Source organism: Hyperolius riggenbachi, chromosome 11, assembly GCF_040937935.1.
Source record: "Hyperolius riggenbachi isolate aHypRig1 chromosome 11, aHypRig1.pri, whole genome shotgun sequence".
Taxonomy (NCBI): Eukaryota; Metazoa; Chordata; class Amphibia; order Anura; family Hyperoliidae; genus Hyperolius; species Hyperolius riggenbachi.
In genome coordinates this window covers 118,303,220-118,315,290 of record NC_090656.1, presented here as the reverse complement: position 1 = coordinate 118,315,290, position 12,071 = coordinate 118,303,220, and the positions used below count along the sequence as shown (strand labels likewise).

At 44.3% G+C, this 12,071-nt stretch overlaps 1 protein-coding gene across 1 annotated transcript in view; it reads right to left on the bottom strand.

Moving 5' to 3' along the window:
- LOC137539091 (hemocytin-like) overlaps positions 1-12,071 on the bottom strand; it is a 207,839-nt gene that overhangs the window by 164,478 nt on the left and 31,290 nt on the right. The window contains exon 8 of the mRNA XM_068261570.1: positions 1,234-1,362. Within this exon, the coding sequence (XP_068117671.1) occupies positions 1,234-1,362 (129 nt within the window). The remainder of the gene's footprint in view (positions 1-1,233; positions 1,363-12,071) is intronic.

Genomic DNA, 12,071 nt, shown 5'->3' with positions numbered 1-12,071 from the left:
TTTTATATCATGTAGCGAGACGAGGTCTCGCTACATGATAGCCGCTGCTCAGCGGAATCCCCCAGCCCCTCCGATCGGCTCCGGCGATCGGAGATCAGGAGATCCCGTTCAAAGAACGGGATCTCCTGAAGGGCTTCCCCTGTCGCCATGGCGATGGACGTGATGACGTCACCGACATCCTCGATGTCGTGATGTCAAAGGGGAATCTGATCCACCCCTCAGCGCTGCCTGGCACTGATTGGCCAGGCAGCGCTCGGGGTCTGGGGGGGGCGGCTGCGGCGCGACGGATAGCGGCGGATCGGCGGGGAGCGGCGGCAATCGGATTGCACACGCAGCTAGCAAAGTGCTAGCTGTGTGTAGCAAAAAAAAAATTTATGCAAATTGGCCCAGCGGGGCCTGAGCGGTGCCTTCCGGCGGCATAGCTCAGCTCGGGCTTACCGCCAGGAAGGTTAATGAATAAATACATTGTATTTATTTATTACCGGGTCAAAGAGTTCACTTCCTGACTAACGTCAGGTAGTGAAAAAATTTATCGCTGCTCAGCGATTAATTTTTTCACTACCTGACGTTAGTCAGGAAGTGAACTCTTTGACCCGGTAATAAATAAATACAATGTATTTATTAAAGGGCTCGGAAAAATTGCAATTCAAAGCGCTTTTTCATGTACTTTGCGAATTCCCTATACTTTCTGTCGAATACAAATGCTCAGAAAATGGTGCAAGAGCCACGTTTGCGATTTAGTTGAAAGCAGATCGCTTATGTGAAAACACTCATATACGTGGCCATTGCACTAGCGCTTTTAAGGCGATTTCATCTCCTGTTTACAATACATTTTCAGCACTTTGCTATTGAAAAAGTACCAAAAAGTAGGTGGAAAAGTACTATCAAAACTATTTTAAGTTTTTTCTTGCTTGCTTGTGATTTTAAATGCATTTGGCAAGTTTGAAAATATCACTTAGGAGAAAACTCAGGAGAAAAAGTTAATTGCTTTTAAGCCAACAACATGCAAGAAAATGCTCAGAATAATTTTGACAGTACTTTTTCATCTACTTTTTGGTACTTTTTCAATTGCAGAGTGCTGAAAATGACCGCTTGCATCTGCTAGTTGCCATTTGTCTGAACAGCTATTTAAGAATTGTACATGAATAGTAAGTTACAGTTCATAATTTCTCTATTGAACAGTTGGATGATAGTAGTTCTATATAGTGACAGTAAAATACTCTAATAACTTACAGGTCCACAGTCATTCTGACTCTGATACTGGCAACTCTCCTGAGTTTGAGTTGATGTGAGAACTCCTGCTGACATCATGCAGTTGTAGGTGACACAGCTGTCGGAGGTGGAGACAGCAGACTGTCCTGCCTAGAAAACAAAATTAGGGAGCATATTAAATGTAAAAAATGGCTTTAGCTGAACCAGTGACTTTACATATGGTCCTAAATTAAACTATCATTATTCACCCAGTTTCGCAAACATCTCATAGAGGATACGGAGTCCAGGTAAATAAAGTCATGAATAGAAATGAGGACGAATTTAGCATAATCATAATTTTTCAAGAGGTAAATAGAGAGAAAGAGATGCTGGCACAGCAAGCCGTCTACCATCAAGGAAAAGAGGAGGGGGAGAGCAGCTTGATCCAATGTTAGGGTGTATGCTGCCGGCAGCCTCCGTAGAAGCACAAATAGCGCGAAACGGCCGTCAGGCCCTGCACCACCACCCCTTGCACCCACCGCACCATCCATTTGGTATCAACGGTATGTGTCTCATTCTTCTTTTTTTGTATGGACAAATGTGTTTTTACCTTCCAATGAATATGGAATAAACGTGTATGACAGCAGTGCCGGCGCTCTTTTCCCTCTCTCTTCCATAATCATAATTTTGCATCGTAGTTTGCAATTACAAGGCAAAATTTGAATGCAAACTTTTGGAAAACAATCGTAATTTATTTCATTAGTAACTGTAATCAGGAACCTTAATTTTGATTATATATAGAAAATAATGATCTATGAGACTGGAGTGGAGTCGTACCATAGACGGGCAGATATTGATGCAATCAGATAGAAAATAATTAATAGATGAGACTGAAGTCATAGCCTCAATTTACTGGTCTACAATTTATTACCCAAACGGCTACCAGAGTTTGCTTGTATGCTGTGTTTGATCTGAACTGAGAAGCTCCTTTGAATTCTACCTGCAAGGCTGAAATTCCCAATCCACCATCACACCTGCATTCAGTCTGCAAATTAATATGCTGGCAGCCTGTTTGCATATAGCTAAGCTAGGAAGCCAATTATGACCATTGGTCAGTTGGAGCATCTGAACTTAAAGAGACACTGAAGTGTCAGAAAAATCATCTTTTTATTTAAAAAATGTGTTTAACATGCTAGCCCTACCTAAACCGCCGCATCCTCGCCGCTGAAATCTAACTAAATCTCCCCTAACTTCCCCCTCCCTCTCCCCCGCAAAATCCACGACATTCTCGGTTGTGGATTTTGCTGCTATAGGAGGCAGAGCTATGAGCTGCAGCTCTGCCTCCATTCGTGTCTATCAGTGGCGGATCTTCGCCTCTCCCCCGCCCCTCTCAGTGAAGGAAGACTGAGAGGGGCGGGGAGAGGCGGCGATCCGGGCTGACAGACGCGCTGAGAGGCAAAGCTGCGGCTCATAACTCTGCTTCTTACGGAAGCGCTCCCCGGATTGCCCCCCCCCCCCAGGAAGTTGGGGGGGATTTCGTTAGATTACAGGCACGGGATTGCGGCGGTTTTGGTAGGGCTAGCATATTAAACACATTTTTAAAATAAAAAGATGATTTTCTTGAGACTTCAGAGTCTCTTTAAAGTGCATCTGTAAGTTTAAGTGTTATGAAAATACAAAGAATTCGACCAGAATTGAATTAGAAGGTTCACTATGAGCCTGCTTTCCCCTGCTATCCTCAAATCTCTACACACACTACATCCACCTGCTGTCAGCAATTTGCTGTACATTTCACCTTCTCTTTTATCCTATCCACAGCTTGCTTCTCATAAGATTTTGTTCTTTTTACAACGTAATTTCCTCCTCCTTTCTGCAGGAGACATTTCACCTAACCCTGGACCCAGGGCCGGCCCTAGAATTTTCCGCCTGAGGCGAAAAAATTTTTTCCTCCGCCACCCCCCCCCCCCCCCGGTGGGGGGGCGCTCTGGGGGCCGCCGAGCTGGAGGGGTAGCTGGCAGGATGGGGGTATTGGGCCTAGCGGCGGGGAGGGGGTCGTACCCCCCCTCCCTCGCCTGGGTCCCCCGAACTGCGCTCCCCTCCAGCCTTACATAGAAGAAGCAGCCGCTATTTGTAAGATGCACGGGCGGGGAGGACTCACCTCTTCCCAGCGTGCGCTCCACTGACATCACTTCCTGCAGCGTTGCAGAAAGTGACGTCAGTGGAGCGCACGCTGGATCGAGGAAGAGGTGAGTCCTCCCCGCCCGTGCCTCTTACAAATAGCGGCTGCTTCTATGTAAGGCTGGAGGGGAGCGGAGGACGGGGGACCCAGGCGAGGGAGGGGGGGGGGGGTCCGACCCCCCCTCCCCGCCGCTAGGCCCAATACCCCCATCCTGCCAGCTACCCCTCCAGCTCGGCGGCCGGCTCCCCGCACGGACGAGCGGATGCCGCCCCTGGAAATTTGCCGCCTGAGGCAAAAGTTTCACCCCGCCTCATGAGCGGGCCGGCCCTGCCTGGACCCTCTTTGCTTTCTCTAACTGCATTCAACTCCCAACTGCCATAACCTTATTCCACTTCTCCCCACTAATCCCCCACCTATCTCTGTTGCCCTTTGGAATGCCCACTCAGTCTATAACAAACGGAAACAGTAAATTCTGTCTGAGGCAAGTGGACAAAAAGGGCGCCACCATTCACTCCCATAATAAATATCGTTTAATGGGCGCCCAACAGGAAAAAAGCAAAAATCTATTAACCCTTCGCACACTCACATGCAAATGTTCAAACAATTGCATTCACAGATTCACTCATCCAGGCACAACTGTTATCCCTACAGCTAAATTAAAAGCCAGGGTTTTAGTTCACAGAAGAATGCATTCTTATGCTTAATCACCTATACTGCGCAGAAGTACCCAGGTGAACATAGGTGTCCTAACTCTGGCCCTGTAACATGCATAGTGCAGACATGCAAACACATTCATTGCATCAAACCTATCAATGGATTAGGAGCACACATCCTAACTTCCTCTCCTGGGAAAGACAGTGCATCTTACCAATCGCACAAGGGAGCTAATGTTATGTGTCCATGTGCACCATGCGCATACACCAGCATAAGCTGTCTGCATGCTAACAAACATACAGGGGAAGGGGGGAGTGCACCGAAATGGACCCTAGCCACAGGGGTCAATGATAAGAATAAACATACATATATCCAGGCACATCGCCTCTAGTTAGGACATTAAATAAATTATTAGGGAAAGGGAGGTGCTGAAGGGGGTGTGGCTAGAAAACAGCAAAAATCTATTAACCCTTCGCACACTCACTCAATCTGTGAATGCAATTGTTTGAACATTTGCATGTGAGTGTGCGAAGGGTTAATAGATTTTTGCTGTTTTCTAGCCACACCCCCTTCAGCACCTCCCTTTCCCTAATAATTTATTTAATGTCCTAACTAGAGGCGATGTGCCTGGATATATGTATGTTTATTCTCAACAGGAAAAAAGGGCGCCGGAGAAAAATAACGTTTTACAAGCGGCGCCTGGAGACTTTTACTGTTTTATAACTGCTTCTCATAAATACACATTATTTAATGATTTATAATTTTTTACACATTATTTTTAAACGAAAAACAGTACAATCTTTTTTAAAACATTATTTTTAACCGAAAAACAGCACTATATTTTTTCAAACGTTATTAATGCTTATCACAGGGGGTCTTAGATTTAGGCACCACCAGGGGGGTCTTAGGTTTAGGCAGTAGGCACCACCAGGGTGGTCTTAGGGTTAGGCACCACCTGGGGGGTCTTAGGGTTAGGCACCACCTGGTGGGTCTTAGGGTTAGGCACCACCTGGATGGTCTTAGGTTTAGGCACCACCAGGGGGGTCTTAGGTTTAGGCACCATCAGGGGTGTCTAGGGGTTAGGGGTAGGTACAGGGAGGGTTTTGTATGAGAGTAGGGTTAGGTATAGCTTTAGTAAAATTCTTATTAATCTTTTATAAAACGTTATTATACATTTCACTTTTTCAACAGGGTAGATTAACGTTGTTACAATTGCCGATTTCATACACATTATTTAATGATTTATACCTTTATAAAACATTATTTTTAAACGAAACATAGCACAATTTTTTTTTTAAACGTTATTCATGTTTATCGTTTAAAACCCTGCGCCCTTTTTTCCAGATGCCCTTTTTTAACGTACGCATAACAAGCAGCCATTGATCTTTTAAAAAAAAAAACATTTTATTTGTGTCTATGATTTGAAAATACATCAACAAACAATGCATAAGTGTCTGAGACCTAATACAATAACAAATATCTTCTCACAACATCACATGAAACCTCGTTTACAGAAAATATAGTGCAGATGTCTTGACACTTAAATTTGGCAACAAAGATGTAGCCATCCCACCCTCCCTCTTGTCATCTCTGGTTGTCTACCATATTTTCTGTAGTCAAATTATGTTATCTCCAACCGCCCCAATATGCACTGAAGTTGTTTCGTTAGGTACCCATTTGGAATATTTGAAAATTCCAAATGGAACAGCGTAGTTAAACAGCATCTATAGTGGAGAAACATCAGATCATACCTTACATATGCTTTTGATGTATAATGTATACTTTTTTTTCCAAAACACCAATATAACGGCATGACCACATACAATGAAATAAATCTGCAATTGGAAGGGTACACTTTGGACAATGGGGTGTGTAATGGGGAGGAGGAGACTTATATTTAACGTTGAAAGCATATTTTTCTCTATGTATAAGTTTGAATTGACATTCCCACCAGATCTTCCTAGATATCAGTTTATGGATGACGCGATACTCCTCCAAAATTTTTGTCTCTACGCTCTCTTCAGATATATCTTTGGACCACTTGGTTAGACTACATAATGCCTTAGTGTACATGTTTATTTTTTGGAGGTTTGACTGAATAGTGGAAATAAAAATGTTTAGGATGTGGTGGACAAAAAGCTATCAAACTCATTCAATGTAACTATTGTGGACAGTCTGCCAGCCTTATTAAGAACATAGGATCGTAACTGGTCATAAAACAGAAAGTGTTGTTTGGGTATTGAGAACTTGGTTTTTATTTCTGGAAAAGACAGCTTCCCCCTACGGAGACCAATCAGGTGTCAAAAACATTCTACCCCCCTCTCTTGCAAATCCCAAAAAAACATTGTGTTATGCTAGCCCATAGGGGCATATATTTAGAGACCGGAGGAGAAACAGAAAATACTTTACGAAGCTCTCCCCTGTTGATACCAATAGTTCTGTTGTCACCAAACTTCTGTCACTCACCTCCTCCTATGGCTTGTCTCAGTGGTCCACTGCTTCAACTCACACTGATGGCCATAGACTTGACCTCATATTCACTCATATCTGTTTTATCACTGATTTTACTAATGCTCCGCTCCCTCTATCTGACCATAACTTACTCAACTTCTCTCTCTCCTCATCTTTTCCTACTAGGCGGGTACAAGTACTCTAACATATTCGCAGAAACTACTGTAACCTAGGGGATCTAATTAACATGTGTAAATACATCAGAGGGCAATATAAAAGCTTGGTGGATGAGCTTTTCGTCCCTAGGCCTTCACAAAGGACTAGAGAACATGATCTGCGCATGGAGGAAAAACGTTTTAGCCATTTATTTAGGAAAGGGTTCTTTACAATAAGAGTGATTAATATGTGGAATGCATTGCCACAGGAAGTAGTTATGGCAAATAGAGTTGGGCCGAACCTCCGATTTTAGGTTCGCGAACCCTGTTCGCGAACTTCCGCGAAAGTTTCGGTTCGCGAAAAAGTTCGCGAACCGCCATAGACTTCAATGGGGAGGCGAACTTTCAAAGTTTTAAAAAATTCTATCAACTGGAAAAATGATAGAAAACATGTTTCAAAAGCTCTAATACCTGGAGCCAAACCTAATTGAGTGAAATACACATCACTGCTGGAGGACCCTCCCTCCTCCAAGCAAGGTCCTTTATACCATTTGCCTACCTACACTAATTAGTTATGGGACAGCTGCTACACTCTCTGCTAGGGAGATTTTAATTCCACCCTCCTACCCTCCTACCCTTCTACCTATTCCCTCCTCCCTCCTCTGCCAGGGAATTATACTATTTTAAAAACCAGTATACATCATACCATAGCTGGTACATCATACCATAGCTGGGAATCAAACCCCGATCTCACTGTGTGGTGGACACGTCACCCTAAGCACTGTACCACTACAGAAGTAAGTGAAGCTAGCCTAAAATGTAACATTTATGCTCAATGCAATAGAACCATTAGCTTGCTTAAAGGAGAACTGTAGTGAGAGGTATATGGAGGCTGCCATATTGATTTCCTTTTAAGCTATACCAGTTGCCTGGCAGCCCTGCTGATCTATTTGGCTGCAGTAGTGTGAATCACACCAGAAACAAGCATGCAGCTAATCTTGTCAGATCTTACAAAAATGTCAAACACCAGATCATACCATAGCTGGGAATCAAACCCAGATCTCACTGTGTGGTGGGCACGTCACCCTAAGCACTGTACCACTACAGAAGTAAGGGAAGCTAGCCTAAAATTTAACATTTATGCTCAATGCAATAGAACCATTAGGTTGCTTAAAGGAGAACTGTAGTGAGAGGTATATGGAGGCTGCCATATTGATTTCCTTTTAAGCTATACCAGTTGCCTGGCAGCCCTGCTGATCTATTTGGCTGCAGTAGTGTGAATCACACCAGAAACAAGCATGCAGCTAATTTTTCCTTTTAAAATAATACCAGTTGCCTGAATTGCCTGCTGATCCTGTGTCTCTAATACTTTTAGCCACAGCCCCTGAACAAGCATGCAGATCAGGTGCTCTGACTGAAGTCAGACTGGATTAGCTGCATGCTTGTTTCAGGGTGTGATTCAGCCACTATTGCAGTCACAAAGATCAGCTGGACTGCCAGGCAACTGGTATTGTTTACAGGAAACAGCCATATCACTCTCAGTTAAGGTTCCCTTTAAAGGAGAACTGTAGTGAAAGGTATATGGAGGCTACCATATTGATTTCCTTTTAAGCAATACCAGTTACCTGGCTATCCTGCAGATCCTCTGCCTCCAATACTTTTAGCCCTAGACCCTGAACAAGCATGCAGCAGATCTGGTGTTTGACATTTTTGTAAGATCTGACAAGATTAGCTGCATGCTTGTTTCTGGTGTGATTCACACTACTGCAGCCAAATAGATCAGCAGAGCTGCCAGGCAACTGGTATAGCTTAAAAGGAAATCAATATGGCAGCCTCCATATACCTCTCACTACAGTTCTCCTTTAAGCAACCTAATGGTTCTATTGCATTGAGCATAAATGTTAAATTTTAGGCTAGCTTCACTTACTTCTGTAGTGGTACAGTGCTTAGGGTGACGTGTCCACCACACAGTGAGATCTGGGTTCGATTCCCAGCTATGGTATGATGTATACTCATGTATGTATTCCCAGCTATGGTATGATGTACCAGCTATGGTATGATGTATACTGGTTTTTAAAATAGTATAATTCCCTGGCAGAAGAGACCCTCCTCCCTCCGGTAGGAGGGAGGAGGGAATAGCTAGAAGGGTAGAAGGGGAGGAGGGAGGAATTAAAATCTCCCTAGCAGAGTGTGTACCAGCTGTCCCATAATTAATTAGTGTAGGCAGACAACTGAGGCAAATGGTATAAAGGACCTAGCTTGAAGGGAGGGTGGGCGGGTTCTCTAACACTGAAAGCAGTGTGTTTGACAATAACATGTCTGCTGACAGTGAAATGGAGGCTAAAAATTTTGCTCAATACAGCATTATGGGGCGAATCGAACTTCCGCAAAAGTTCGCCTGATGCAGGCGAACGCGAACCCCCAAAGTTCGCCTGGAACCGTTCGCAGGCGAACCGTTCAGCCCAACTCTAATGGCAAATTCTTAATCTGCATTTAAAGGGGGCTTAGATACTTTCCTTGCATTGAAAGACATCATGGCTATAATTACTAGGTAATGCCCAGTAGTGTTAATCCAGGGATTTTATCTGATTGCCATCTGGAGTCGGGAAGGATTTTTTTCCCTTTTGGGGCTAATTGAACCATGCCTTCGAGGGGTTTTCACCTTCCTCTAGATCAAAAGGGTATGTGAGGGATCAGGCTGGTGTTCTACTTTATTTTCTGGTTGAACTCGATGGACGTATGTCCATCAGTTCAATGGCATCAAGTCCTAGAGAGAGAGAGAGAGAGCTAATTTTTCTCTTGGGTATATCACAATGGTACATGCTAGGCTGGCTTCAGCATGTAGCATTGTAGTGTGTTGGTAGTATAATGGTTAGGATAGCAGCCTACCATGCAGTAGGCCTAGGTTTGATTCCTGGCCAATGTGAGTTGGCTTTTGAAATCCTACAAATCCCTAAGCAAGCTCATTTTTCTCTTGGATATATCATAATGGTGCATGCTAGGCTGGCTTCAGCATGTAGCATTGTAGTGTGTTGTGTTGGTGGTATAATGGTTAGGATAGCAGCCTACAGATCGGTAGGCCTGGGCTCAATTCCTGCCCAATGTGAGTTGGCTTTTGACATCCTACAAATCCCTAAGTAAGCTAATTTTTCTCTTGGATATATCATAATGGTACATGCTAGGCTGGCTTCAGCATGTAGTGTTGGTGGTGGTATAGTGGTGAAGAGAGCTGCCTACTAAGCATTAGACCTGGGTTCAATTCCCGGCCAAGGTATGTAAGCTAGCTTTTGAAATCCTACAACTCCCCGGAAGATGAGACCCTCCTCCCTCCGGAAGGAGGGGAGGAGGAGGGAGTTGTGGTGCAATATAAGGAATAACAATCAGCCAGGAGCAAGCTAACAAGTCTACAAGAGCCTAACTAAGCTTTCCCCAGCAGAGTCTGTCAGCAGCTGTCCCTTAAGTAATTACTGTAGGCAGATGAGTGAGAAAAACGGCAGGAGAACCTTGCCTTTTATAAGGGGGGTGGGGCTCCAGGAGTGTGTGTAGTCTGATTGGCGACAATGTGCCTGCTGACTGTGATGTAGAGGGTCAAAGTTGTTCTCAAAAGTCCGCCTTCGGTGGCGAACGCGAACCACCCAAAGTTCGACTGGAACCGTTCGCGGGCGAACCGTTTGGGCCATCTCTACTTAGCATACCTCAAGCGGCTCTGTTTGTGCTGTGGGCGGACGAAAGGCTTTCTCTGCATCACTCTCACATACAACATCTCTTTGTGTAAAGTGCGCTGAATAGTTGAACTATGCACATTGACTCCATCTGCAGCAAGATGATGTTGTAGGTCTTTGGTGCTGGTTTGTGGGTTGACTCTGACTGTTCTCAGCAGTCTGTTTATCCGAGATTGTTCTTGGTCTGCCACTTCGAGTCTTAACTCGAACTGAGCCTCTGGTCTTTCATTTCCTCAATACAGTATGTTCCTAACTGTGGAAACAGACAGGTGAAATCTCTGAGACAGCTTTCTGTATCCTTCCCCTAAACCATGATGGTAAATGTCTTCAGGTCATTTGAGAGTTATTTTGAGACCTCCATGTTGCTACTCTTCAGAGAAAATTAAAAGAGCAGGGAAACTTACAAATGACCCCCTAAATACTCTTTCTCATAATTGGATTAACCTGTGTATGTAGGTCAGGGGTCACTGAGTTTGTCAAGCCAATTTGAGTTGCAATAATTAGTTCTAAATGTTCTGGAATCAATAAAATGACAACAGTGCCCAAATTTATGCACCTGCCTAATTTTATTTAAACTATTATTGCACACTTTTGTAAATCAAATACACTTAATTTCACTTCTAAAATATCTCTGTGTGTGTCTCCTATATGATATACCGTATATACTCGATTATAAGCCGACTCGAGTATAGGCCAACACCCCAACTTTTTACCTAAAAAACCTGGAATAAATGATTGATCCGAGTATAGGCCGAGGGTAAGAAATGCAGCAATATTAATAATAAAAATAATATTTCCTCCTCCTCATCTGTCTAATCACAAATTGTAATTTGATCTCTCCTGTGTCACCTGACTGTCAAGGCAAAATAAGCTTATTTGAAAGCACAGGATGTTAATCTGTATGCTTCCATGAAAGCAGGAAGTAGATGCACTGCGGATGTATTGCAGGATTTTGTATCCGCTGCAACAAAGAAATGTTTTTCTTTAATATCTTAGGTTGCGTATCTTATAGAGCAGAGAGAAAGTACTGAGTTTAGTTCCGCTTTAAAAGATTTCACTAATGGCAGCGTGCCCCCCTGCACTCCCCCACTGCAATGTGTAAAAATAGGGAAAAAAAGCTGACCAGCATTAATGATCACATAACTCCCCCCCTCCCCTCTCGCTCGTGGCTATGTGTACTGTAATCTGTGCCCCCCTTTCCCTGTTTGCCACTATGTGTACAGTAACCCGTGTGCCCCCTCCCCGCTATGTGTAAAGGGCAGTAATCTGCGTGACATTCTCTCCCCGGCAGACTGGAGTGTGTGGCCAACTTTGAAATTGTCCTCCGTGTCCCCCAAGTGTCACCATATGCAGCGCGGCTTTGAGTAACTCACAGTGACCCACACTGTGTTGGGATGCCTCTTCCTGCCTGTCGCAGGCTCGTTGCTATGACTCAATCACGTGCACCACGTGCGGCGTCATAGCAACGAACCTGCGACAGGCAGGAAGAGGAATCCCAACACAGCGCGGATCACTGTGAGTTACTCAAAGCCGCGCTGCATATGGTGACACTCGGGGGACACAGAGGACAATTTCAAGGTTGGCCACACACTCCAGTCTTCCGGGGAGAGAATGTCACGCAGATTACTGCCCTTTACACATAGCGGGAGAGGGGTGCGCGGGTTACTGTACACATAGTGGCGAGCGGAAGGGGGAAGTTACTGGACCAATTGCACTGCT